Source organism: Oncorhynchus mykiss, chromosome 28 (assembly GCF_057628025.1).
Source record: "Oncorhynchus mykiss isolate SJ-2025 chromosome 28, ASM5762802v1, whole genome shotgun sequence".
In the NCBI taxonomy this organism is placed as follows: Eukaryota; Metazoa; Chordata; class Actinopteri; order Salmoniformes; family Salmonidae; genus Oncorhynchus; species Oncorhynchus mykiss.
Window position 1 is genome coordinate 16,340,189 of NC_143049.1, and position 25,219 is coordinate 16,365,407.

Here is a 25,219-nt window from a genome sequence, read left to right on the forward strand (position 1 = left end):
CAATACCACACAACACATCTGTTTTGTCTTGTTTGTTTTTTTAACCCTTTCTTCTCTCTCACTCTCTGAATTTGACTATCTACAGTCGCTCAATTTATACTTGGTTATTTGCCTTGCTCGCCCTTTCTCCTCTCCCTGTTGCGCTTATACAGTGGGGCAAAAAAGTATTTAGTCAGCCACCAATTGTGCAAGTTCTCCCACTTAAAAAGATGAGAGAGGCCTGTAATTTTCATCATAGGTACACTTCAACTATGACAGACAAAATTAGAAAAATCCAGAAAAGGTCCCGCAGGTCCCCCCGTGTGGTTCTGGGATTTTTGCTCACCGTTCTTGTGATCATTTTGACCCCACGGGGTGAGATCTTGCGTGGAGCCCCAGATCGAGGGAGATTATCAGTGGTCTTGTATGTCTTCCATTTCCTAATAATTGCTCCCACAGTTGATTTCTTCAAAGCAAGCTGCTTACCTATTGCAGATTCAGTCTTCCCAGCCTGGTGCAGGTCTACAATTTTGTTTCTGGTGTCCTTTGACAGCTCTTTGGTCTTGGCCATAGTGGAGTTTGGAGTGTGACTGTTTGAGGTTGTGGACAGGTGTCTTTAATACTGATAACAAGTTCAAACAGGTGCCATTAATACAGGTAACGAGTGGAGGACAGATGAGCCTCTTAAAGAAGAAGTTACAGGTCTGTGAGAGCCAGAAATCTTGCTTGTTTGTAGGTGACCAAATACTTATTTTCCACCATAATTTGCAAATAAATTCATAAAAAATCCTAAAATGTGATTTTCTGGATTTTCTTTCTCATTTTGTCTGTCATAGTTGAAGTGTACCTATGATGAAAATTAAAGCCTCTCTCATCTTTTTAAGTGGGAGAACTTGCACAATTGGTGGCTGACTAAATACTTTTTTGCCCCACTGTGTACACAGTATACTGGAGTGCTTATTGTTGAGTGAATATCAGTATCTTCAGCTGTTTTGATTATGACTTTGGTTGATTCTATCGCTGTCTCTCTCATCGATCTCCTTTGTACATAAAGTCAACAGTTTCATGTTGAGTTAAACCATGCTGTACTGAACCAGCATAAAACAATCCAGCACCTACTGTATATGTAGACAACTGTAAACACTGGATGGAAATGGGATTGTAGAGGAAGCGGAACTGATGTCAAAGTGGGTTTCGCTTTCCATCGTCCATGTGTCAAACTGTTTATTGCCGCAAACAGTATTGTACCTTGGTATCTGTCCCGATCCTTCCGAGGATGATGGGGTTCCTTTTTGTTCCACTGTGTTCTCCTCCAGCCCACATGAATCCCTGAAGGACAACCTAGGTTTTTACTAAGCGCATTTCAACAAAGTTACTGTCTATCTTGACAGATAAATAAATAAAGTCATTTTAAATATCAACTGAAATATATATATCAGAGATGTAAAAAGTATAAAACCAGAGGACGCATATATCACATTCTAGGGCCAGGCAAATTTTGCGTGTCCCGGCACCATCTCCAAGTTGATCTGAAGGTTGTCGATCTCCGAGGTCCTTTTGCTGCTCATGGTGGCTCGCAGGGACTTCTTGTGACAGGCCTCCTGTTTTTTATGCTTCTGCCCCTGCTTCCGTGTTGGTTTCTGTGTCAGTGGCTGCAGCTGGGGCTCTGTTGAGAGCTGATCCTGAGGTGCGTTAGTGTTGACTGAGGAGCTGGGGGGGTTGGTGCCACCATGGCAATCTCTGGGGTAGTGTCTGAAGCACTCGAAGGCATCGCTGCACTTCTCGCAGGTGCTGCTACAACCTCTGTACCCGGCGAGGGCTTGGTTGGCAGATGAGGTGGTGGAACAGGACTGGTCGTGTCCTGGTTGTCTGCGGAGCGACCGGAGGCTAACCTGGACCACAGAGCCGGAGCGGCACTTCCCCACAGCGCCTTGGGAGCAGGAGCACAGGCAGCCCTTCAGACAGGCCCTGCGAAAGCTCAGCAGGGCCCGGTACATCACCCTGCGGAAGTTGGGCCTGAGCAGCAGGTAGATGATGGGGTTGTATATGGTGGAGGACTTGGAAAACATTGCGAGTATGGCGAACGCCAATGGTGGGATGTTCTCCATGTGTCCAAACGCTGCCCACATCGACACCACAGCATAAGGGCTCCACGCTGTGAAGAAACCGATACAGACAGCAACACTCAGCTGGAGGAGAAAGATAAACAATAGGACAGAAAAGGGGGGAAGGAAAGAGTGAGAGAGAGAGAGAGAGAGAGCAAATGTTATTTAACAGTTTAACAAGATCTATTGGCAGATGGCGTTTTAGTGCACTAGGCACTCCATTCACAACTGACTGACTCCCGAGGATTGAATGATTGAAATAGGAATTGAGATTATTTTAACAACACGGTTAGAGCGAGAGATATTAGGGCCTATCTGACTGCCACTGATTGGATGAAGAGCGTAAGAAGGTATTGGTGAAGCGTTCTCGTATGGATCCTGAGCCAAACGTATAGCAAGGAAGGCTGTGGCTGATGATGCCCACTAAGCTGGGGGTGCAGCAGGCACCCGACTCCACATCCATCATAATGTATTCCTGTATAACTAGCCAAATCCCTCTGATGAGAACCTCCCATCACTAGGGGATTTACTGAGGTCACTTCCAATCTCAGGGAGAGAGACGGATGAAGAGCGAGAGAGAGATGCAGCTGAGCTTTAGAAAGTCACCTGTCTCTGAAGCGAGGCTTTTGATATAAAATATATATATATATATATATATATATTTCACCCGTCGCTTCGTTCCTCTAAATTTGTTTACTTCTGACTCCTAGGCCCTCCCTTTTCAATATGGAGGATGACGTTGGAATCACGCCTCAGAGAAGAGTCCCCAACCAGAGTGGGTTTCCTGATAATAAGATTTCCATCAATCTCCGGTGTGAGGGTGGGACCATCACCCCTGGAGCGGGGCTGGTAACAGGGAGAGGTGTGTGTGTGCGTTGCGTTGCGTTCACGCACATACTGTACTGTACATGACTGGGAGAGGATGAGTACTTTAATAAAGCCCCTATGGTTGTGAATATACAGGTACAGAAATAAAGGAGAGAGAGGGAACAAGAAAGGAGGAAAGAGAGACCGGAAGAGAGAGCAAAAGCGGAGGACTACATAAAGCAAAGAAATGGAGACAGGTATTTACTAATCCTAATCTATATCCTGCACTGATCTTGCCTGACGACTAAAACTGAATTCTTCCCGCTGATCTATGTTCGCTACACACTTCAGGCTGAGACTGCCATCGTTGAAGCCATTTGTGGTGATGTCAAAATGACAGGTGTTGTACAAAACAAAGTCATCAGCGATTGGATCATCTCTAACCAATCAGCGTATCAAAGCCAATGACGAATTTTCAAAACGCCGTTTTACCTATGTGTGTTCTGGCTTTTTACTCATTTCTACAGTACACAGAAATTACTCATTTCTACAGTACACAGAAATTACTCATTTCTGCAGTACATTGTTGAATAATAGTGAAGACATCAAAATATGAAATAAATACATGGAATCATGTAGTAACCAAAAAAAGTGTTAAACAAATCTAAATATATTTTATATTTGAGATTCTTCATAGGAACCACTCTTTTTGCCTTGATGACAGCTTTAGGCATTCTCTCAACCGGCCTTATGAGGTAGTCAGTCACCTGTAATACAGATGTGCCTTGTTAAAAGTACACTTTTGACTCACCACCTGGATTCGGTCTTATGTAGCAAAATGTGAAATGTGTTTGTGACATTGAATAAAAGTAGAGACTCAGAACTACAAAATGGTATTTCATACACTGTATTTGAGGAACAATCGGAAAGTCACTCAATTGAGATGGTTTGGGATGAGTCGGACCGCAGAGTGAAGGAAGAGCAGCCAACAAGTTGGAAAAGCATTCCTCATGAAATTGGTTGAGTGTGCAAAGTGTGCAAAGCTGTCATCAAGGCAAAGGGTGGCTACTTTGAAGAATCTAAAATCTAAAATATATTTTGATTTGATTTGTTTAACACTTTTTTGGTTACTACATGATTCCATATGTGTTATTTCATTGTTTCGATGTATTCACTGTTATTCTACAATATAGTAAATATAAAGAAAAACTCTTGAATGAGTAGGTGTGTCCAAACTTTTGACTACTACTGTATATTTATCCCTTTTTAAAATCAGTTGTCAGTACATGCTTTACGGTACAGTACCCCTGTTAGACTCTGTTAGTGCTCACCTTCACAATAACAGCCTGGATGTTGCTCATCTTGGCCGGCCGGGCCTCGTGATGTTCCATGGCCATACGAGAGGCTCGAACCGTCATCAGGATGCCCGTGTAGGATACCGTGATGATGCAGCAGGGCACGATGTAGCACAAGATAAAGAGCGCCATTGTGTAGGAGCGGGCCACGGGGTGCAGGTTGGACAGGCGCCAGTCGATGCAGCAGGCTGTGCCATATGGCTCTGGACCATACTCACCCCAGTGGGCCAGAGGGGAGAAGGCGAACACCAGGGCCCAGACCCATGCACAGACTATCAGCAGACGGCCATGCCCCGGGTTGAATCGGTTACCTGAATGGACGAATGGATGGGTAGAGAGATTGATGGGGGATGCATGGGGAGATGGATTCATGGGGAGATGGATAAGGAGATAGATGGATGGACCGAAGGATGGATGGATAGAACGATGGATGGATCGATCGATCGATCAATGGTGGGGAGAAGGATGGATGGATGGATTGATGGAGAGATGATGGATGGATAGGGAGATGGATGGATGGATGGATGGATGGGGGAGATAGTCAGCTTAATAGGATAGCATGGTCATCATTAGAGATTCTGATAAGCACAGGTGGGGATTTCTAAAACTGAAAATGTCATAGGGGAATATTTTGACAGGTACACATTTTTCAGAACTGTTTTGAATGCTCCCAGAGTAATTTTCTCAATTTCCAGACCTGGGTATGTTTTGGCGCACATACTAAATACATGGATAACTGATCCATTATGTACTAGACCATATTTAGAAAGAACAGCAATGAGAGAATACATTAATAACTAATTTGTTATAGCGTGCCTCAGCTGGATGGCACAATTTTTGCCAACATCACAAGCCATACTAATTGAGTGTTGGTTAGTCAGTTGCAAGTGGACTTCTCAGCCATCAAAGCAGTGGCTGATGTTTGTTCGGTCACTGAGGAATTATCTACTTCTTTTGATTATCTAGTTCCTTTGAACTTTAGATTTTCGCCCCATCAATAAATCAACAGTCAACTACTTAGTGTCGACTTTTACTAATCCTCTGTCAATTCCATGGGCAAGACTAGGGCCAGGCTCTTTGATGACTTACCGTAGAGAGGATAACATACTTTCACAAAACACACCATGCTCAACAGGGTGAGAGTGGTCAGACTGCAGATCCCAAACAACACGCTGCAGAACGCGTAGATCAAACACACCGTTTTCCCAAACAGCCACCTGAGGGAGAGGGGGAGGAACAGAAAGAGAGGGAACAAGCGAGAGCGGGAGGGGTCAGAAAGGCCGTAGAGGGAGAGAGGGAATTAGAGGGATAAATAGAGAAGGGGGGGAGAAATACCGAAAGAGAGAGAGAGTGAGAACACACTGACCATTCAATGTACAGTAAAGCAGGACCTGTCACCACACAACCAAACTAGAAAGGTAATTGTACCATGACAATTGGAGAGGATAGTTTTTAATCCAAACCCAACACCTTTACTAATCTGCATTTACACAGTGTCGTGGCATAAGGCCAGCGTTAGACATCAAAACCTTTAGTCAAAACACTACAGTTTCCTGCACTGTAAAAAAAAAAAGTAAAATTCTTTTGGTTTTTACATTAACTTAATGTACCTTTATTTACAGTAATGTACAGGCAATTGTCTGCCAGTAAGTTACCGTAACAAAACTACAGGATTCCTTTACAGTGTGTCTGTGAAGTATAGGAGCCAGTCACATGTGAGGTGAAGCATTTCCTCTCCTCTCCAATGGGCTGCTACTGTGGCTTGGGAACTGCACTGTGCTGGCCTGGAAATGTCCTTTTCACATGATCCTTTCCAGGAGGATCCAGTGGATGAGTAACCAGGTCAGACAGCACAGTACAGCTTGGCTTGGCACTGTAAAATAGTATACAGTGCCAGACCTGGGTACTCCCTTATTTCACTACTATTTGATGGTTTGTACAGTTCCTGTGGTAGATATTTGCTAGGCTTGGCTCTGTGGTGTAAACATGGGTGTACAGTACTTGTGGTAGATGCTGGAGGTGATGGCCATGGGGTAGAGGGACAGGGTCAGACCCATGTCACTGATGGCCAGGTTGATAATGAAAATCTCAGCTGGTTTGAGCAGGCGCTTCTTCCTGTAGGAGACGTAGAGCAGTGTGCTGTTGCCAAACAGAGAGCACACACCTGCAGACCAAAGAGAGAGAGACAGAGACACCACTCAGTACTCTGCTGTGATAATTACCACAGAGACGGACACGCCTCAGGACAACAACTGGAGGGGTATATAAATATGCAGAAATATGAACACTAGAACGGGCACGGCTGTACTGTCGAATGGCCGTGTTCTGTTGGGTATGTCCGTTCTAGTAATTCTATGTCTATGCCTGTAATCAGTATAGTTAAAGAACACGTTTGAAATAAATGACGTCCCAATGGGGCTGTGTCCCAAAGAAATATTAAGGGCAGTGTTCAGAGTCAATGAATATGGTATATTATTTCCCCAGACTTTTCCTATCAAGGGAGTGTAATTACACATTGATGTAACTAATGAACAAGGACACTCCATAAATCTAAACGGAACAAAAATTTGAATTCAACATGCAACAATTTCAAAGATGTTGCTGTTCGTATAAGGAAAATTCATTAGGCCCTAATCTATGTATTTCACGACTGGGAATACTGATGTGCATCTGTTGGTCACAGATACCTTCTTTCTTCTTTTTTTAAAAATGTAGTGGTGTGGATCAGAAAACTGGTGTGACCACCATTTGCCTCATGCAGCGCGACATCTCCTTTGCAAATAATATATTTAATTCATTGATCAGGCTGTTGATTGTGGCCTGTGGAATGTTGTCCCACTGCTCTTCAAAGGCTGTGCCAAGTTGCTGGAAATTGCGTTTGTTTTCCATAGCTCATGCATGCCCATACCATAACCCCATGGGGCACTCTGTTCCCAATGTTGACAACAGCAAACCGCTCCCCACGCGACGCCAAACACGTTGTCTGCCATCTGCCCAGTACAGTTGAAACCGGGATTCAGCCATAAAGAGCACACTTCTCCAACATGACAGTGGCCATCGAAGGTGAGCATTTTCCCAATGAAATTGGTTACGATGCTGAACTGCAGTCAGGTCAAGACCCTGGTGTGGATGACGAGCACGCAGATGAGCTTCCCTGAGACGGTTTCTGACAGTTTGTGCAGAAATTATTCAGTTGTGCAAACCCACCCATCAGCTGGCAGGGTGGCATGTCTCAGACGATCACGCAGGGGAAGAAAACAGATGTTGAGGTCCTGGGCTGGCGTGGTTTTACATGATCTACGGTTATGAGGCCGGTTGGACGTACTGTCAAATTCTCTAAAACAATGTAGGAGGCGGCTTATGGTAGAGATATTAACATTACATTCTCTTGCAACAGTTCTGGTGGACACTCCTGCAGTCAGCATTCTAATTGCACGCTCCCTCAAAACTTGAGACATCTGTGGTATTGTGGTGTGTGACAAAACTCAATTTTAGAGTGGCCTTTTATGCTGTTTAATCAGCTTCTTGATATGCCACATCTGTCAGGTAGATGGATTATGTTGGCAGAGGAGAAATGCTCACTAACAGGGATGTAAACAAATTTGTGCACAGAATTTGAGAGAATTCTATGCGTATGGAACATTTCTGGGATCAACACCTTACATGTTACCTTTATATTTTTGTTCAGTATAGAAGTACAAAGAAGGTTTTAAAACATTGCGTTGTTTAGAAGGAGTGCAAGGGTGATTTGAGTTATCACTTCACAGAGCGTGTGTGTCCCAAACAGAAATATGCGAATACATGCTAGAACACTCAAATAGGCTCTTGCTAGCTCGTGCTTGGCTTTGGTCACCTCCTTTATTGTCCTGCCCACTAGGATTCATTTTCTCCCACTGGAAACGACAAGCTGTGGTCTATCTTGGTTTAGTTATAAAAATCTTTGTTCCCCGTGTCACTTGCTCACAGTACACCCACCGCAAGACGCCTCCTCCACCCAGGGTTGCCAGGACTAACTAAAATTTCAAAGACAATGACCACCCAAAACAAGCCCAAAATGCCTGAAAACTAGTCCACTTTTTTCTGTAGCAAGAGAGGAATTGCCACCCTTTTTCCATAACGTTATCGAGTCAATTAAAACTTCTTAAGGATCGGTGTCCCACTATCGAGACAACTTCCGTGAAACTTGAGGACGGGGAATTCAAATAAATAATCATAAATATTATGGATTTTAAACATTTAGGTACAGATAAGTATCTTATATCGGTTGGAAAGCTTAAATTATTGTTAATCTAACTGCACTGTCCGATTTACAGTAGCCATTACAGCGAAAACATGCCAAACGATTGTTTGAGGACGGCGCCCAATGTCAAAATATTTTTCCACCAGTACAGGTTTCATACATTCACATATAACAATTAAATATTCACTTACTTTTTGAAAATCTTTCTCTGATTTGTCATCCCAGCTATAACATGTAGTCAGTCTTGTTTTGTTAGATAAAATCCTTCCTTTATAGCCCAAAAAGTCTGTTTAGTTGGCACCCTCGATTTGAGTAATCCACTCGTTCAACTTGCAGAGAAAGGAATCTGAAAATCTACCCCTAAACTTTGTTTCAACAAGTCAAAATAAATTTCTATTTACTCCTCAGATTCCCTAAAATGTAATCAAACTATAATATTTGTTTCAGAAAGAAGTATGTTCAATAGGAAACCAATTTTAACAGGTGCGTAATGTCTTCATGCCGCGCACAAACACGAATTTCAAAGACTGTGACCTACTAAAACTGATATTTCTTATTCATTTTTGAAGTTACAAGCCTGAAACCTTGAACATAGACTGCTGACAGCCCGTGGAAATGAGCCCGTGGATATTGAGCTAATTCTCAATATGACCTTTCTCTTGCATTTCTAATAGAATGGTCTCTCTCAAAAAAAAAATTCAGGTTGGTTTTTCTTTGGATTTTCTCCTAACATATCTATTGTGTTATATTCTCCATCATTATTTTTAAATTTCTACAAACTTCAAAGTGTTTTCTTTCCAATGGTACCAATTATTTGCATATCCTGACTTCATGGCCTGAGTTACAGGCAGTTTACTTTGGGCATGTCATTCAAGCAGGAAGTGGAGAAAAAAGGGTTTGAGCCCTAAAATTAAGAAGGAATATCCTTGTAACTTGTTACGACGTTAGAAGCAAAATTCAGTTTTCATCAAAATAACTATTCTTGTAAGTTATGACATAATAAAGGAATTTGAATATGTCTCAAGACAAAAGATAATTCGCCCGTAAACTTGTCAGATCAATTTCCATCAATGGATGTCGATTTAACTAATTTGACTGCTATGGTTAAGCAATAAGGCACCAGGGGGTGTGGTATATGGCTAATATACTACCGCAGAGGGCTGTTCTTAAGCATGACCCAAAGCAGAGTGCTTACAACTTGCAGACTTGTTTTCGAGTTGCTGTGCGTTTTGTTGCCAACCTATTTTGCTACCTGACAACTTTCCGGTTTTTACTTTTTAATTACCGTTTATATATATATATATATATATATATATATATATATATATATATATATATATATATATATATATATATATTTATTTATTTATTTTTTTCCCTCAACTTTTTCACTCCGGACGCTTTATCTGGACACGATTCGTCAGGACCTCCAACAGCCGAAGCTAAGTAGTAACATTAACATGATGCCTTCTAATTGCAGTCGCTGTACTCGCCTTACGGCGAGGATAGCTGTGCTACAAGCCCAGCTTCAGACGCAATTGTTAGGCAAGGGTAATTTCAGTGTAGGAAAGGATGAAACAGCGTCTGTGCCACCAGTAAGTACAGATAGTAGTATAAATCCCCTGGCACAGTCCCCGCAGCCGGACAACTTTCTCACGGTTTCTGGAAGGAAATGCTGTAGGAACGCTCAACCGGTGTCGCTCATTCAGCCGACAGAAACTTTCAACCGCGGGTCGGAGTCAGAGGCCGAGTCTTCTCGGGTCTCTACTCCTCCCGTTACGGGGTCTGAGACATCGAAGCTTCCCACCATTAGCTCTGACAAATTGAAAACTCTAGTCATTGGCGACTCCATTACCCGCAGTATTAGACTTAAAACGAATCATCCAGCGATCATACACTGTTTACCAGGGGGCAGGGCTACCGACGTTAAGGCTAATCTGAAGATGGTGCTGGCTAAAGCTAAAACTGGCGAGTGTAGAGAGTATAGAGATATTGTTATCCACGTCGGCACCAACGATGTTAGGATGAAACAGTCAGAGATCACCAAGCGCAACATAGCTTCTGCGTGTAAATCAGCTAGAAAGATGTGTCGGCATCGAGTAATTGTCTCTGGCCCCCTCCCAGTTAGGGGGAGTGATGAGCTCTACAGCAGAGTCTCACAACTCAATCGCTGGTTGAAAACTGTTTTCTGCCCCTCCCAAAAGATAGAATTTGTAGATAATTGGCCCTCTTTCTGGGACTCACCCACAAACAGGACCTGACCTGCTGAGGAGTGACGGACTCCATCCTAGCTGGAGGGGTGCTCTCATCTTATCTCCCAACATAGACAGGGCTCTAACTCCTCTAGCTCCACAATGAAATAGGGTGCAGGCCAGGCAGCAGGCTGTTAGCCAGCCTGCCAGCATAGTGGAGTCTGCCACTAGCACAGTCAGTGTAGTCAGCTCAGCTATCACCATTGAGACCGTGTCTGTGCCTCGAACTAGGTTGGGCAAAACTAAACATGGCGGTGTTCGCCTTAGCAATCTCACTAGGATAAAGACCACCTCCATTCCTGTCATTATTGAAAGAGATCATGATACCTCACATCTCAAAATAGGGCTACTTAATGTTAGATCCCTTACTTCAAAGGCAATTATAGTCAATGAACTAATCACTGATCATAATCTTGATGTGATTGGCCTGACTGAAACATGGCTTAAGCCTGATGAATTTACTGTGTTTAAATGAGGCCTCACCTCCTGGCTACACTAGTGACCATATCCCCCGTGCATCCCGCAAAGGCGGAGGTGTTGCTAACATTTACGATAGCAAATTTCAATTTACAAAAAAAAAAATTACGTTTTCGTCTTTTGAGCTTCTAGTCATGAAATCTATGCAGCCTCCTCAATCGCTTTTTATAGCTACTGTTTACAGGCCTCCTGGGCCATATACAGCGTTCCTCACTGAGTTCCCTGAATTCCTATCGGACCTTGTAGTCATAGCAGATAATATTCTAATCTTTGGTGACTTTAATATTCACATGGAAAAGTCCACAGACCCACTCCAAAAGGCTTTCGGAGCCATCATCGACTCAGTGGGTTTTGTCCAACATGTCTCTGGACCCACTCACTGTCACAGTCATACGCTGGACCTAACAAATAATCTGCTCAGACCCCAACCAAGGAACATCAAAAGTCATGCTATAAATTCACAGACAACACAAATATTCCTTGATGTCCTTCCATATTCCCTCTGTCTACCCAAGGACGCCAGAGGACAAAAATCAGTTAACCACCTAACTGAGGAACTCAATTTAACCTTGCGCAATACCCTAGATGCAGTTGCACCCCTAAAAACTAAAAACATTTCTCATAAGAAACTAGCTCCCTGGTACACAGAAAATACCCGAGCTCTGAAGCAAGCTTCCAGAAAATTGGAACGGAAATGGCGCCACACCAAACTGGAAGTCTTCCGACTAGCTTGGAAAGACAGTACCGTGCAGTACCGAAGAGCCCTTACTGCTGCTCGATCATCCTATTTTTCTAACTTAATTGAGGAAAATAAGAACAATCCGAAATTCCTTTTTGATACTGTCGCAAAGCTAACTAAAAAGCAGCATTCCCCAAGAGAGGATGACTTTCAATTTAGCAGTGATAAATTCATGAACTTCTTTGAGGAAAAGATTATGATTATTAGAAAGCAAATTACGGACTCGTCTTTAAATCTGCGTATTCCTTCAAAGCTCAGTTGTCCTGAGTCTGCACAACTCTGCCAGGACCTAGGATCAAGAGAGAGTGTTTTAGTACTATATCTCTTGACACAATGATGAAAATAATCGTGGCCTCTAAACCTTCAAGCTGCATACTGGACCCTATTCCAACTAAACTACTGAAAGAGCTGCTTCCTGTGCTTGGCCCTCCTATGTTGAACATAATAAACGGCTCTCTATCCACCGGATGTGTACCAAACTCACTAAAAGTGGCAGTAATAAAGCCTCTCTTGAAAAAGCCAAACCTTGACCCAGAAAATATAAAAAACTATCGGCCTATATCGAATCTTCCATTCCTCTCAAAAATTTTAGAAAAGGCTGTTGCGCAGCAACTCACTGCCTTCCTGAAGACAAACAATGTATATGAAATGCTTCAGTCTGGTTTTAGACCCCATCATAGCACTGAGACGGCACTTGTGAAGGTGGTAAATTACATTTTAATGGCATCGGACCGAGGCTCTGCATCTGTCCTCGTGCTCCTAGACCTTAGTGCTGCTTTTGATACCATCGATCACCACATTGTTTTGGAGAGATTGGAAACCCAAATTGGTCTACACGGACAAGTTCTGGCCTGGTTTAGATCTTATCTGTCGGAAAGATATCAGTTTGTCTCTGTGAATGGTTTGTCCTCTGACAAATCAACTGTAAATTTCGGTGATCCTCAAGGTTCCGTATTGGGACCACTATTGTTTTCACTATATACAGTGCCTTGCGAAAGTATTCGGCACAAAAAAATACAGTTTTATATCTTTATGTTTGAAGCCTGAAATGTGGCAAAAGGTCGCAAAGTTCAAGGGGGCCGAACACTTTCGCAAGGCACTGTATACATAACGACTAGACAATAAGCAGCTGTAAAAGTGGAAATGGAAAGTGGACAACAAAATGAAAAGGCCTGATGGTGGCGCTAGAGGAAAGGTCAAGAGGTCACCAAATCAATAGGTTTCTTCCACTTGGGGTCTTGATTGTGCACAACACATTTTATGGCAATCCAGCCATTACTTGAGATATATCTTGTTCTCAGTATGTTCTCAGTCTGTTCTCAGCCTGTGGGCATCATGTGTGTTGTGATCCAATATCCACAGCCATTAAACAGTTATCACTGGCCCTTGCTCAGCCTTACTCACCAAGAGCCCAGCACCAAGCCTTCTTGCTAGCAAAGTCCAGATTTCTAGCTAACCGACATTCAATGGACAGCATGGCAAGACTGCAAAGCCTGTCCTGGGACATATTGGACCTCAAATAGTTTTTTATCCATTTTAGCTCACTGAAAGCTCTCGCCACCAGCAACAGTCACAGGCAGTGTGCAAAATATACATAAAGCAATGCACACTTCTCCAAAAATGCTTTGCAGCTGCATCTTACAAATTGCATTCAGGAGACCAAGAGGGGACAAGTTAGGTGGGAAAGTGGCAGCATATACAGTGTTCAGGTGTCTCACTTCATTTTGAATCTCAGGTGTAAGATCTCTGGAATACTTCATGATCAGTGGCTGGCAAACAGAAGGGACTTAATCCTCACTAATCTGCCCAACTTTCAGAACAGCAGAAAATTCTTCTAACATTTTTGCAGTGGTGTCAAACCTAGTGTCCAAGTCACTTGTTAGCAGTAAAAAAAAAAAACACTGTGTTCCGAAACACCATTGCTGCACTGTCCTGAGCTGTCTGTTGAGAGGTCTCATCATGGAATCTCTTCCTTTTCCTGTGGGGGCCGTGTTCCTTGCTAAATATGCGTAGCAATCAGTGTTGCCTCAGACAGGACGGACTCCCATCCATCTCTAAGAGCCTGCATCTCTTCCTTTAAGGCTCTGATATTGGCTGCCTCTGTGTCAAGTGAGATTTTTTCTGACTGAGGAATCACATTCCTGTCCTCAATGCATTGCAGTACCTGCAATTAGGCTAAATGACATGTCATTCAATACAATGCTGCTCACCTCCTTCTTCAGTTGGGAGTAGGGCTGGTTCAGGGGTATGGGGATGGGGAGACAGGGCTGGTTCAGGGGTATGGGGATGAGGAGACAGGGCTGGTTCAGGGGTATGGGGATGGGGAGACAGGGCTGGTTCAGGGGGATGGGGATGGGGAGACAGGGCTGGTTCAGGGGTATGGGGATGGGGAGACAGGGCTGGTTCAGGGGGATGGGGATGGGGAGACAGGGCTGGTTCAGGGGGATGGGGAGACAGGGCTGGTTCAGGGGTATGGGGATGGGGAGACAGGGCTGGTTCAGGGGTACAGGGATGGGGAGACAGGGCTGGTTCAGGGGTACGGGGATGAGGAGACAGGGCTGGTTCAGGGGTATGGGGATGGGGAGACAGGGCTGGTTCAGGGGTATTGGGATGAGGAGACAGGGCTCGTTCAGGGGTACGGGGATGGGGAGACAGGGCTGGTTCAGGGGTACGGGGATGGGGAGACAGGGCTGGTTCAGGGGTACGGGGATGAGGAGACAGGGCTGGTTCATGGGTATGGGGATGAGGAGACAGGGCTGGTTCAGGGGTATGGGGATGGGGAGACAGGGCTGGTTCAGGGGTATGGGGATGAGGAGACGGGGCTGGTTCAGGGGTATGAGGATGGGGAGACGGGGCTGGTTCAGGGGTATGGGGATGGGGAGACGGGGCTGGTTCAGGGGTATGGGGATGAGGAGACAGGGCTGCTGAGCCTGAAGCTGCATCTGTTGGGCCTGGCACCAGGCAGGGGCAGGGACAACTGATTTAGTATGAATAGCTTGCTAAAAGTTTGCCCGCATTGATTAAATGATGGCCAAAAGAGGAGCGAAATGAAAACACTCAGAATTTTCTGTGAAGATATTAAGTAGCTAATGTTAGGAGAGCAAAATTAGGCCTATTTCAATATGGACTAAGCTAACAGGTTAATTTCCACCACTCATGGACGACACCCACCTTCCTTTGTGATAAATTGGGTGACATTCTGTCGCCCTTTCTTTTCTCTCTTTTCATTTTTGGAAGCCATATTTTTCTTTAGGAAGCTGAGGCATGATCCTCCACCAGTTTTCCTTACCAATGACTGCTGGACATTTTTTATTTATTTATTTCATTTCACCTTTATTTAACCAGTTAGGCAAGTTGAGAACAAGTTCTCATTTACAACTGCGACCTGGCCAAGATAAAGCATAGCAGTGCGACAAAAACAACAACACAGAGTTACACATAAACAACCGTACAGTCACAATAACACAAAATAAAAGAAAAATAGAAAGATCTATGTACAGTGTGTGCAAATGTAGAAGAGTAGGGAGGTAGGCAATAAATAGGCCATAGAGGCTAAAATAATTGCAATTTAGCATTAATACTGGAGTGATAAATGTGCAGATGATGATGTGCAAGTAGAGATACTGGGGTGCAAAAGAGCAAGAAGGTAAGTAATAATATGGGGATGAGGTAGTCGGGTGTGCTATTTACAGATTGGCTGTGTACAGGTACAGTGATTGGTAAACTGCTCTGACAGCTGATGCTTGAAGTTAGAGAGGGAGATATAAGACTCCAGCTTCAGAGATTTTTGCAATTCGTTCCAGTCATTGGCAGCAGAGAACTGGAAGGAAAGGTGGCCAAAGGAAGTAATGGCTTTGGGGATGACCAGTGCAATATATCTGCTGGAGTTTGTGCTACGGGTGAGTGTTGCTATGGTGACCAGTGAGCTGAGATAAGGCGGGGCTTTACCTAGCAAAGACTTATAGATGACCTGGAGCCAGTGGGTTTGGCGACGGATATGTAGTGAGCGCCAGCCAACGAGAGCGTAGAGGTCACAGTGGTGGGTGGTATATGGGGCTTTGGTGTTAAAACAGATGGCACTGTGATAGATTACATCCAGTTTGCTGAGTAGAGTGTTGGGGGATATTTTGTAAATGACATCGGCAAAGTCAAGGATCGGTAGGATAGTCAGTTTTACTAGAGTATGTTTGGTGGCATGAGTAAAGAAGGCTTTGTTGCGAAAAAGGAAGCCGATTCTAGATTTAAATTTGGATTGGAGATGCTTATTGTGAGTCTGGAAGGAGAGTTTACAGTCTAACCAGACACCTAGGTATTTGTAGTTATCCACATATTCTAGGTCAGAACCGTCCAGAGTAGTGATGCTAGTCGGGCGGGAGGGTGTGGGCAGCAATCGGTCGAAGAGCATGCACTTAGTTTTACTAGCATTTAAAAGCAGTTGGAGGCAGCAGAAGGAGTGTTGTATGGTATTGAAGCTCGTTTGGAGATTTGTTAGCACAGTGTCCAAAGAAGCGCCAGATGTATACAGAATTGTGTCGTCTGCGTAGAGGTGGATCAGAGAATCACCAGCAGCAAGAGAGACATTGATATATACAGAGAAAAGAGTCGCCCGAGAATTGAACCCTGTGGCTCCGCCATAGAGACTGCCAGAGGTCCGGACAACAGGCTCTCCGATTTGACACACTGAACTCTATCTGAGAAGTGTTTGGTGAACCAGGCGAGGCAGTCATTTGAGAAGCCCAGGCTATTGAGTCTGCCGATAAGAATGCAGTGATTGACAGATTCGAAAGCCTTGGCCAGGTCGATGAAGACGGCTGTACAGTGCTGTATTTTATCGATGGCGGTTGTGATATCGTTTAGGACCTTGAGCATGGCTGAGGTGCACCCATGACCAGCTCCGAAACCAGATTGCATAGTGGAGAAGGTACGGAGGGATTCGAAATGGTCGGTTATCAAGGGTAACCACTTCTTACATGTCGGTTACATGTCACTTCATTGAAGATTTTTCGATGTCTAGCTGTCTTCTGGACTGCTTTGAGTTCAGTGACAGACACACCTCAGAGAACTTGGCAGAGGAACTGTTGAGAGTGGCCAGAGAATGGCAAGTAGATGGAAAAGTGGTCTGTTGTGTTAGCGACAATGCAACTAACATAACCAAAGCCATGAACATTTTCAGAATTTCCATCATCCAGGTCTTGCCCACACAATCAACCTGGTTGTAAGAGATGCTCTGAAGGTGATGAAGCCCACTGTGGACAAAGTGAAAGCATCTGTGGAATACTTCAACAGGAGCACAGCAGGTGCTGAAAAATGAACGTCTACACAACGCCAGATGGGGATGCCTGAGCTGAGGCTTAAACAAGACTGCACTTCAAGGTGAAATTCAACATTTTATATGTTGAAGCTGTTTCTTGAGTCAAAGGATGCCATCATCTCTACCCTGACCATTGTCAATGCACCTGTTGATGCTCTGACCCAAGAGGAATGGCAGGTGTTGGAGGAGGTGTGCAGAGTCCTGGAACCCTTTGAGCAGGTCACTGTGGAGATCAGTGGAGAGAGGTACCATAAGCAGTTATTGCTACATCATTATTTAATCCAGTATTATATATGTATATGAGCAGTAGATGAGAATGCAGTATCAGTAGACAAAACATGAACCTGAACTAATAAGTTACTGTTCTCTCTTTTCAGCTATGTGACAGCCTCAGAAATGATACACCAGGGCAACAGGAAGATGAGGGATCAGATGGAGCAGAAGCACCAGCCTCAAACGTCTTCTGTTTGGATGCTGTTTGACGAGAGAGCAACTGGGGATGCAGCATGAAGGAATCCCTCAGCAGATGCCATAATGGAGGTGCGATCCTATTTGGAGGATCCTCTGAGCTGGTGGAAGAACAAGGCCTCTGTCTACCCACGGCCTACTAAAGTCATGAGAGGGAGACTCTGCATAGTGGCCACATCCCTTCCCATGTAGAGGGTCTTCTCGAAAACGAGAGGTTAACCTTTTACCAAAAACAAGATAAGAAAAATAAACCGTTGGTTTTATTTGTACATTGCAAATAAAATATTACATTAATGATGATAGGTTAATAATTTAATGTTGAATTTTTTAACCTAATGTTCTAATCATTTTTTAGGGCCCGTATCAGTCACAGGCCCTTAGAATTGTATTTAACTTTCCCACCCCATACGGCACCCCTGACTCAGCAACAGCTTGTCTCGGTGCCTGATAGTCACCAGCAGGTTACAGTGAAATCGATTTTTGTTTTTTTTAAAGAGAAATTACATGGCTGGTGGGGTGCAACTTAGAAGTAGCCAACAAAAACCAATACATTTTCACCCGTGACATCGTTTTAAAAGTTGCTCTATGTGGTTAGAAAGTGATGGACATGGCAACCCTGCCTACTCCTGCTTGATACCGATACTGCACAAAACATGTGTACATATTATTCTGTAAATTGGGGGGGGGGGGGGGGGGGTGTAAGTGAACCCTTTTTTGAAGAGAGAGCTCACTTACCAAACACAGCATACACTATGGCTACTGTTATGTCCGCCGCCACAGGTATGTTTGAATGGAATGCAATGTCCTCAACGTTGGCAATCGCCCTCATCTGAAATGGAAGAGAATAGAAAGAGATACAGTTACATATGTGTACTAAACATGATCAATGTTTATCGCCTCTCTCTCTCTCTCTCTTTTTCTCTTTCTCTCTCTCTGTCTCTCTGTCTCTCTCTCTCTCTCTCATTTAAGTGAACATTGCAAATGCATTCAGTTGACGACATGTTGGTTTCAACAAATAAAGAAGTCTATCAACTTCCATTCATCCTCCATGAAAGGTTGAATACCTCTCACATGTCCGTTCTGTTTTCACCTTGGTGTACTTGGAGGTTTACCTTTTTTCCTGTGTTGCTTGTCAGTAAATCAGATAACATCCAAGCCCCTCAGTCCACACAACCCATCACCAGGGTGGTTTTAAGTTGCATTGTTAACAGAAAGATGAGTAAGAACTATTTTTTGCTCCAAGGCATAGAGGGATGGGAGCTGACAGTACGCTTGATTTTTTTGTGTGTATGTCTGTGAGTGCGTGCGTGCGTGTGTGTGTGTGTTTATGTGTGTGTTTGTGTGTGTGTGTGGTGGGATATCAGAGATACATTAATGGGATTATACCTTATGGTAGTATAGGATCCTTTCGGCTGCTCACAGCAATGATTTATGTGGTGCTTAGCACTGCAGGGTAATGCTAGCTCAGTGTGAGTCTGTTTGAGTGTATGTGGTCACACGTTTAAACCAATGCATGGCGCTGGGACCATTGGTGGTAGTATGAAATGGATTTCTGCATGGATATTGGCATTGCAAGACTGCAATCTTTATGCATGCATCATTTACTGTAGGTTACTCTAAAGAAGATGGTGTGTGTCTGTGTGTATGAGCGAGAGAAAGAAACAGATGGAGACATGGGGGGGAAGGATGTGGACTCACAGCGCAGAAGGTTGGTGGCACCTTAATTGGGGAGGACGGGATCGTGGTAATGGCTCGAGAGCAATGAGTGGAATGGCATTAAAACCATCAAACACATAGTTTCCATGTGTTGGATACCATTTAACTCACTCTGTTCCAGTCATTATTATGAGCTATCCTCCCCTCAGCAGCCTCCTGTGACTTATCCATCAACTCTCAGCCTGTTGTTGGTTCAATGTTATTCTCCCTAAGATGAAACATCAATCATTATATGAGATGCTTTTTTTTCAATTTTCACATGAAAAGTATTGCAGAAATAGGACATGAAATCTGCAATGAAACTAGCAGCCTTAACGAATTACATAATAACTAAGCTGTTAAAACAATAAAGGCTGTATCTAAACTACCCTTTACAGGTGATCCATCTTAATCATTCATTTTCATTCAGGGGATCAAGTAAATATCTGTTAGACATCTGATACCAGACCAATGATGTCACCAGACACAGGGGTCACAGGGGTCAATTGCTTTGGGTTGCCTAGAAAGACCGGATATTGAGCAATGGCATAACTAACATCTCCAACCAGATCTGAAATCACAATGAAAATGTCAATGTATCATCTTGTTAGAACTCGTATTGTCATTAGTCCAAGACAAGACGATGATTAGACAAGAGGATCAATATCTTCCAAAACCACTTCTATTGACTTTGAACACTGTGTTGCGAGCTCTGCTTTAAACAACCACCACAGCTGTTAAATGAGAGTTCGATTGACTCGTTTGACAGAAGTAGGCTAGTGAAGTGCAGGGTTACCACTTACCTGTGTGGATGACAAGACAATGACCTACACTGTAGAACACCACTGCTTTAATCAAAAGTCACCCTGGGGGTTAGCAAACTAAATTCAACTTCATGCTGACTGGAGGAATGTTAAATTGAAACAACTTTTCTTACGGTTGGCCAAATTCGGTAATGGATTTGCCGTGAGCTCCGTTCGAAAGCAGAACACGTCATCAACTCTGAACGGTAATTAATTACCAGGTATGCGCTAACTCTGATTTTATGTATCTTCAGTTGATGTTTTGCAGCTGAGTTTTCTGTCACACCAATTCAACACCTTTGGTGAGTAACATGAATTCTAGCCTAGACTATGCCGTCTAGATTTTTTTCAGTTCAGTGGAATTGAGATGGATTATGGAGTGATTTTGTATCATGTGTGAGTTCTCAGCATTTTTTATTATTGGATATCCTGACAAAACAAAGCTCTGTGGTTGTGAAAAATGTTGTACATGTTTTGTAGATTCCCAGCCTGGTTTAGACGTAACAAATCAGGGACACTCATATTAGTATATGTTGCATTTGGCATGGTTACATAAGACAGAAGCTAACTGAAGGCAAAATTGAATTGAGGATGGTTGGTCAGGGTGGATGGGTGGGTGTATAACGAGAATGGTTGCGCTTTCTTTGCTCCTCACAGACAACTTTATAACTTTAGCAATTTGGGACCTACTTACTACTTTTTAGGTACTTTGCAACTACTTAGCATGTTGGCTAACCCTTTCCCCTAACCTTAACCCCTAACCCAGGGATCATCAACTAGATTCAGCCGCGGGACGATTTTTTCTGGAGCGGATGGTCAAATAATTACAAATAATTTGTAGACTGCAAAATGACCGCAAGAAGCCCAAACATATATCAAATATGACTAAAACATAATCATTTCAAACCTTGCTTACATTAGTATACAATCACATTATTGGTGGACATAAAGTATTGTAAAAACAGCAGCAAATCAGCTCCAAGTGATTTTCATTTTGGAAATCTGTATTCCCACGCATAATTGAGAGATACTGTATATTATACATATAATTGAGAGATACTGTATATTATACATATAATTGAGCGACACTGTATATAATACATATACTTGAGAGATACTGTATATTACACACATAATTGAGAGATACTGTATATTATACACATAATTGAGAGATACTGTATATTATACATATAATTGAGAGATACTGTATATTACACATATAATTGAGAGATAATGTATATTATACATATAATTGAGAGATACTGTATATTATACATATAATTGAGAGATACTGTATATTACACATATAATTGAGAGATAATGTGTATTATACATATAATTGAGAGATACTGTACATTACACATATAATTGAGAGATACTGTATATTATACATATAATTGAGAGATACTGTATATTATACATACAGCATCTCTCTATTATACGTGGGAATACTTTTGGAAAATTAAAATCACCTGGAACTGATTTGCTGCTGACTTTACAGTCTTTTATGTCCAACAATAATTCCCAAAAAGCATCACCAGTGGTGCCTAAATAACAGCAATAAACAGTGTTCTATTGTTATGTAAAATGAAAACTGTAAAAAATTCAAATTATGATACATATTTGATACCAACTCTTGCAGGCAAAGCTTTTTTTTAAGTGTTACATATTGACGTGAGGCTACATATTAAATCCCATTCCAAAAGCCTAATAGTGCATTCAAAATGAAAAAAAGTCAAGGCTAATTCAGTTTCTTACCTTGTCAGAGCGTGCTGCTGGGTTCCAGGTATGTTGCTTGTCAATTTCTAGAAAGCCCCAGGAAGTTACCTGACGATGCCCTCCAATCCACATTGGTCATGTCCAGTCATGGTTATTCAATGAGTTGTGTGTCGGAAACATACACACAAAACAATCAGCTCCCCCGGTCTCCAAAATGAACGCTGAGGATCCTGGCGAAAGGTGGCATGGTGCATCTGTGAGAGAATCGTCTGTGTGTCAATTGGGCTTCTGATAGAAATCTGACCACGTGTTCTGAAGCCTACTACACTGGCTTTGTCAAAACACTACCGAATGAATTCAACAGCATGACGCTTCTGTTAATGACTGACGTCAGGTGGAAATTTGTAGAATTCTGGAGCCAATTGGAGCCCGGGGCTTTTACGCACACCGATACACATATTTATTTTGTATGTATGGTATTCAGAAAATTATTCATACATGACAACATTACCTGACTGCACATTACACTTATCTAAAATGTTAGATTATGTCGATTATGTCGATTATTTCCATTCAAAATCTAAAACTTCCTCAACTTAACTTATAAATTGCATTGGACTAGACTCGTCTAAATATGATAATAGTTCCCTTTAGTTTAGTGGGATGAGTAACCTACATGAAATGCATCATTTATTTTGTGGATTCGTGTGATGGCATTCCATGGATCAATATCCTCTCTACTTTTGTAGCTTGTGTGAGTAGGATCAGTATATGCTGAAGAGGAAAATGTCTCTGTGTAAAATAGTTGCCTGTATTCTGTGTGAGCATTCCCTGTGATATATTATGGTACACATGTCAAATTATTCCTTGGCCATGTGACTCACCCAACCCTAAGGGTCTTTAGAGGTCGCATAACCTTCCAATGTACAGTATGTACGGATCCATCACCATTTAATTGGATGTACTGTATCTGTACATAATTGTATTCCAAATGTATTTGTATTTGTGGGCATTGGACAACATTCTAGAGGGTTAAATAGGTCAACAACTAAAGTGTTCAATACAAGCTCAACACAACTTTTGAAACAAACTTTATTATTATTAGGGACTCTACATGATTGGCTGACAGAACAGCCCCTAAAGTGGAACTGTATGTCATTGGCATGTCAGATTTCATTAATAATGAATTTTAGGACCAACGTAATTTCATGCGGTCATCCTCCACCCCCATTCACCTCAATTTAAATTGTTTTGATTGATGTGCCTCCCTGATCCAGCATTAATTACAATAGATGCTCATTGCATATCCCCCCCCCCCCCCCCACGTAACCTTAAATGGATTCCATTGCTTGGATTAAGTCAAAGGCCCTGTCGGTTACCTCTGTGAAAATACATTTTCAATTTGTCACAGAAAATGAAAAAAGGGGGAAACATTCACATTTGTCATACCCTCAAGGCTTATATTAATTATCCTCCAACAAATTGCATCTGCAGAGGGAAGAGTTACCTGTCCATTGTTCCCTGGATAGCCACAGGCCTTTCTCTCCCCTCCAATACAGCGATGTGTTGGAACGCAGGACTGCAAATCGTGCTCGAATGGTCCTAAGAGCGCTTATCTCTGAGATGTAATAGTAGTAGCCATGCAGTCGTTGTCTACACACTAACTCACAGGGTTAGAATTCATTTTTATGTTGATTATGAGATCAGCGTCAACATTGCAGATTGATAGAAAATTGAATGAATTGTTTGCATAATTTCAAACCGTGTGTTGCAAAATGCGAGAGCCCACGGATTTCCTCGTGCTTTCCTCTTTTTTTCCTCTGTGCACTTTTGGCACAGTTATTCAAATCATTTGTTTTAATTAGTATAGTATAAGCTAAAATCAAATGAAATGTTATTTGTCACATGCGCAGAATACAACAGACCTTACTGTGAAATGCTTAATTAAATCGCTTAACCAACTTGCCATTTTAAGAAAATAAGGGTTAAGAAAATATTTACGAAATAAAATAAAGTAAAAAAATAACACAATAACATAACAATAACGAGGCTATATACAGGGTGTACCGGTACCGAGTCAATGTGCGGGGGTACAGCGCAGGTTAGTTGAGATAATATGTACAGTACCAGTCAAAAGTTTCGACATACTTATTCTTTCAAGGGTTTTTCTTTAAAAAGTATGATTCTCAATCAGAGACAACGATTGACAGCTGCCTCTGATTGAGAACCATACCAGGCCAAACACAGAAATACAACATAGAAAGAAAAAAGAACATAGACTACCCACCCCAACTCACGCCCTGACCAAACTAACACAAAGACATAATACATAATAAAATACATAATAAAGGAACTAAGGTCAGAAAGTGACAGTACCCCCCCCCCCCCCCCCCCCCCCCCAAAGGTGCGGATTCCGGCTGCAAAACCTGAACCTATAGGGGAACCTGGGTGGGCGTCTGTTCGCGGTGGCAGCTCTGGCGCGGGACGTGGACCCCACTCCACCATAGTCTTGGCCCACTTAAGTGGCGCCTTGGGAGGGGTGACCCTCGCCGCGACCTCGTACTGGGGACCCTAACAGCGGGCCTCGAATAGACGGGAGACTCCGGCAGCGCCGGACAGGCAGGAGTCTCAAGCAGCACCGGAGTGAAGGGCATCTCCGGCAGCGCCGTAGTGAAGAGCGACTCCGGCAGGGCCGTAATGAAGGGAGACTCCGGCAGCTCCTGACTGACGGGCGGCTCCGGCAGCTCCTGATTGACTGGCGGCTCCGGCAGCTCAGGACAGACGGGTGGCTCCGGCAGCTCAGGACACACGGGCGGCTCCGGCAGCTCAGGACAGAAGGCGGCTCTGGCAGCTCAGGACAGACGGGCAGCTCTGGCAGCTCAGGACAGACGAGCGGCTCTGGCAGCTCAGGACTGACGTGAGAACCTGGAAGGAGGAGACGGAGAGACAGCCTGGTGCGTGGGGATGCCACAGGAGGCCTGGTGCGTGGGAGGCACCAGAAGGACTGGGCTGTGGGGGAGCACTGGAGCCCTGGTAACTGACCTAAGACAAGGATTACGTGGATTAAATGTCAGGAATTTTGAAAAACGGAGTTTAAATGTATTTGGCTAAAGTGCATTTAAACTTCTGACTTCAACTGTTATTGTTACTATGACTATTGGTCCTGTGAGAACCTGTGCTGTTGTAGCGGCTTCCATGCTACGCGTTATTGTGAACTTGTTTTACGGGTCTCGTCCCGTGCATTATTTAAAGGTTTACACCTCACTCTT

General features: G+C 43.2%; 1 protein-coding gene across 1 annotated transcript; it reads right to left on the reverse strand.

Annotated features, from left to right (window-relative positions):
* Positions 1-1,460: 1,460 nt before the first annotated feature.
* LOC110508170 (opsin-5-like) lies at positions 1,461-24,604 on the reverse strand. Its single transcript, XM_090224759.1, has 6 exons — positions 24,527-24,604; positions 18,469-18,562; positions 6,248-6,410; positions 5,336-5,463; positions 4,223-4,557; positions 1,461-2,168 (listed from the first exon to the last, which is right to left on the reverse strand). The coding sequence occupies exons 1-6, from the start codon at positions 24,602-24,604 to the stop codon at positions 1,461-1,463; spliced, it is 1,506 nt and encodes a 501-aa protein (XP_090080885.1).
* Between the last annotated feature and the right edge of the window lie 615 nt (positions 24,605-25,219).

What these genes read in the sequence shown, in the direction of transcription:
- LOC110508170 (XM_090224759.1), bottom strand. Translation starts at nt 24,604, where the DNA reads ATGCCCTTCACTCCGGTGCTGCTTGAGACTCCTGCCTGTCCGGCGCTG. An exon ending in CCGTCTATTCGAGGCCCGCT is followed by an intron (nt 18,563 to 24,526) that starts GTTAGGGTCCCC and finishes CTTCCATTTCAG; the next exon opens with ATGAGGGCGATTGCCAACGT. An exon ending in TCCAGGCTGTTATTGTGAAG is followed by an intron (nt 2,169 to 4,222) that starts GTGAGCACTAAC and finishes TTTCTCCTCCAG; the next exon opens with CTGAGTGTTGCTGTCTGTAT.